General features: G+C 39.3%; 1 protein-coding gene across 1 annotated transcript; it reads right to left on the bottom strand.

Annotated features, from left to right (window-relative positions):
- Positions 1-244: 244 nt before the first annotated feature.
- On the bottom strand, positions 245-2,268 carry LOC131068194 (cytochrome P450 750A1-like). The gene is made up of 2 exons (XM_058003368.2): positions 1,322-2,268; positions 245-1,052 (listed from the first exon to the last, which is right to left on the bottom strand). Exons 1-2 carry the CDS (start codon positions 2,243-2,245, stop codon positions 441-443), a joined length of 1,536 nt encoding a protein of 511 aa, XP_057859351.1. The 5' UTR covers positions 2,246-2,268; the 3' UTR covers positions 245-440.
- Between the last annotated feature and the right edge of the window lie 306 nt (positions 2,269-2,574).

The following is a 2,574-nucleotide window of genomic DNA, read 5'->3' as shown; positions in this document are numbered from 1 at the left end:
AAAATTTGAATAATGACAATAGAGTTTTTTAAATAAATGATGCTATCAATGAGAAATGACTTTCAACCCATGGTATACCATTGACAACACACATAATGTAAATTATTGCTCAACAGTTAAGATATATAATTAATAGTAGTGTAAATACTTAATTTCTTTGTCAAGATTAATAATTCCCTACTATAAATATTATGGGTCCACCTCATTTTTGTGTTGAAAAAAAGCACTAGTTTTGAGAAGAATAGAAAGAAAACTATACAAAAGTTCTCATAAATTATATGGGTTGCCACACATGCTAGGTGTCCCTTATACTTACATCACTTGGATTGCACATGCATCCTTATTGCGATATATAAGAAGCCAACAAATATGAATGGGTTGAAGTAATGTCCATACTAACTAGTATATCATTTCCACATAGAATTTGAAGGTATAGTAAATCATGGGCAGCTAGGCAACCTCAATGAGGGGATGGTAAGAATATCATATTTTCTAGGTAAGGAGACTCCAATGGTTTCACTCATATCTAATTCCCCTTCAGCTCTCCAATCAAAGCAGTGCACTAGTTGAGCTATGGCAAGAGTCAATGTGGCCATGGACATGCTAGCCCCAGGGCATGCCCTCCTTCCTGAACCAAAGGGAACCACGTCAAAATAATCCTTCCCTTTAATAAAATCAATATCTGTACCCATAAATCTTTCTGGCTTGAATTCCAATGGATCCTTCCAAACTTTGGGATCTCTTCCCAAAGCCCAGGTGTTGACAAAAACCCTACTCTTCTTAGGAATGAAGTACCCATCAATAGTGCAATCTTCTGTTGACTCGTGTGGGATCAGCAACGGCACCGGCGGATATAATCGTAGTGCCTCTTTCACCACACACAAAAGATATTCCATGCCTTGTAGATCACTCTCTTGTACTGCCCTCTCTTTGCTTACTACGGCTTCAACTTCCTCTTGCAGTTTCTTTTGCACACTAGGATTTTGGATCAACGAACTCATCACCCAATCTAGTGTAGTGTATGTTGTTTCGACTCCAGCCGCAAAAATATCCTATCAAAAATTAAATATTAAGAACATTAACAATGGGTTCACTCTACAATGATGTGAATGTGTTAACAAAAATTCTAATCTTTTATCTTAAATAAATAAATTAACACATTACATGTTGTTACTAGAATACATATCCTAAATACATCTATCTAAAAAATGTAAAGAGATAATAGCCTCAAAGCGCCTATCTATTTTCAATAATAATTAAAATATTGAAGATATCTATGCTAATTTGTTTAAAGAACTAAGCTAAAATGCAGTATACTTACAAATACAATGCCCTTAAGGTGATCATCTGTGATAGTGATGGAATCGGCCGCCTGCATGTCCAAGAGAGCATCAATGACGTCATTTGAATTGGGCTGCTGCTTTCCCGAGCTTGAGCTTCTCCTCTGTCTGTGCTGTTCAATTATTGTTGTCATCATTTGGTCGAGAGACTTGTTTACTGTCTTCATTCGTCGCTTTACACCTTGCAGATCGAGCCAGTCAAGCCAGGGAATAAAGTCTCCAATGTTGAATATTCCCACAGTCATTGAAGCCTCTAATAACAATTCCTTAATTTTCTCGCCATGGCTACCCACACCCTGATCGTCAGAAATTGCGGTGCCATAAAGGATTTTCAATATTTGCGAACTTACAAGGGATGAGAGTATCTTGCTAAGATTGACGGCAACTGTGCCATGCCGGCTCTTCTCCCACACTGATCGGACGGCCACGGACACCGCTTCCTCTCGCATTGATCTCATTGACTCAATTCTTTTGGCGTTCAACAATTCCACCATGCACAGTTTCTTCATCTGTCTCCAATAAGGCCCGTATGGAGTGAATCCCACATCCTTGAAGTCATAGAATATGTACTTTGCTGCAGCAGTTGCAGGTCGCCCCGCAAAGATTAGATCTTTAGTTTTCAAAATCTCTTTTGCCATGTCAGGAGAAGAAATGACAATTGTAGTAACAGAACCCAGCTTCAAGGATGCAATTGGTCCATATTTCTGAGAAACGTCATAAAGACTACGGTGGATAAGCTCTTTCATCTGCAGGAGATTTCCCACGATAGGCCAGGGAAATGGGCCTGGGGGCAATCTTCCTCTCCGCCTACTAAACATGTAGAAAATCATCAACATCACTATGACTGTAACAGCCATGGTGATTGGAGCTTCATCTCTGCCTACAAATAAATTCTGAAACGACATGATGAAAATACCCACTAGTTAGCTAGCTCGCTGTGCTGTGTTGAGGCTCAGGCCACGCCCTATTTAAGAGTGTTTTAAGTGTAAGAATAGTCGTGCTAATCAACGCACGAGCCGTTTGAAGGATAATGGAATCATCCGCCACTCAATGTTGACTATTGATTAAAGAAATATATTGGTCTTTGGGAAATATATTGCTTATCAACGCACGAGCCGTTTCAACGATAGGCATTCTTCGCGTGCTTAATATATATTACAGAATACTCCTAATCAACGCACGAGCCGTTGGAACGAGAATTCACTTGTCAATTGGTGACAATTCCTCTTTCACT

The sequence above is a fragment of the Cryptomeria japonica genome, chromosome 10 (assembly GCF_030272615.1).
Source record: "Cryptomeria japonica chromosome 10, Sugi_1.0, whole genome shotgun sequence".
Classification (NCBI taxonomy): Eukaryota; Viridiplantae; Streptophyta; class Pinopsida; order Cupressales; family Cupressaceae; genus Cryptomeria; species Cryptomeria japonica.
This window is presented reverse-complemented; position numbering and strand designations above follow the sequence as displayed.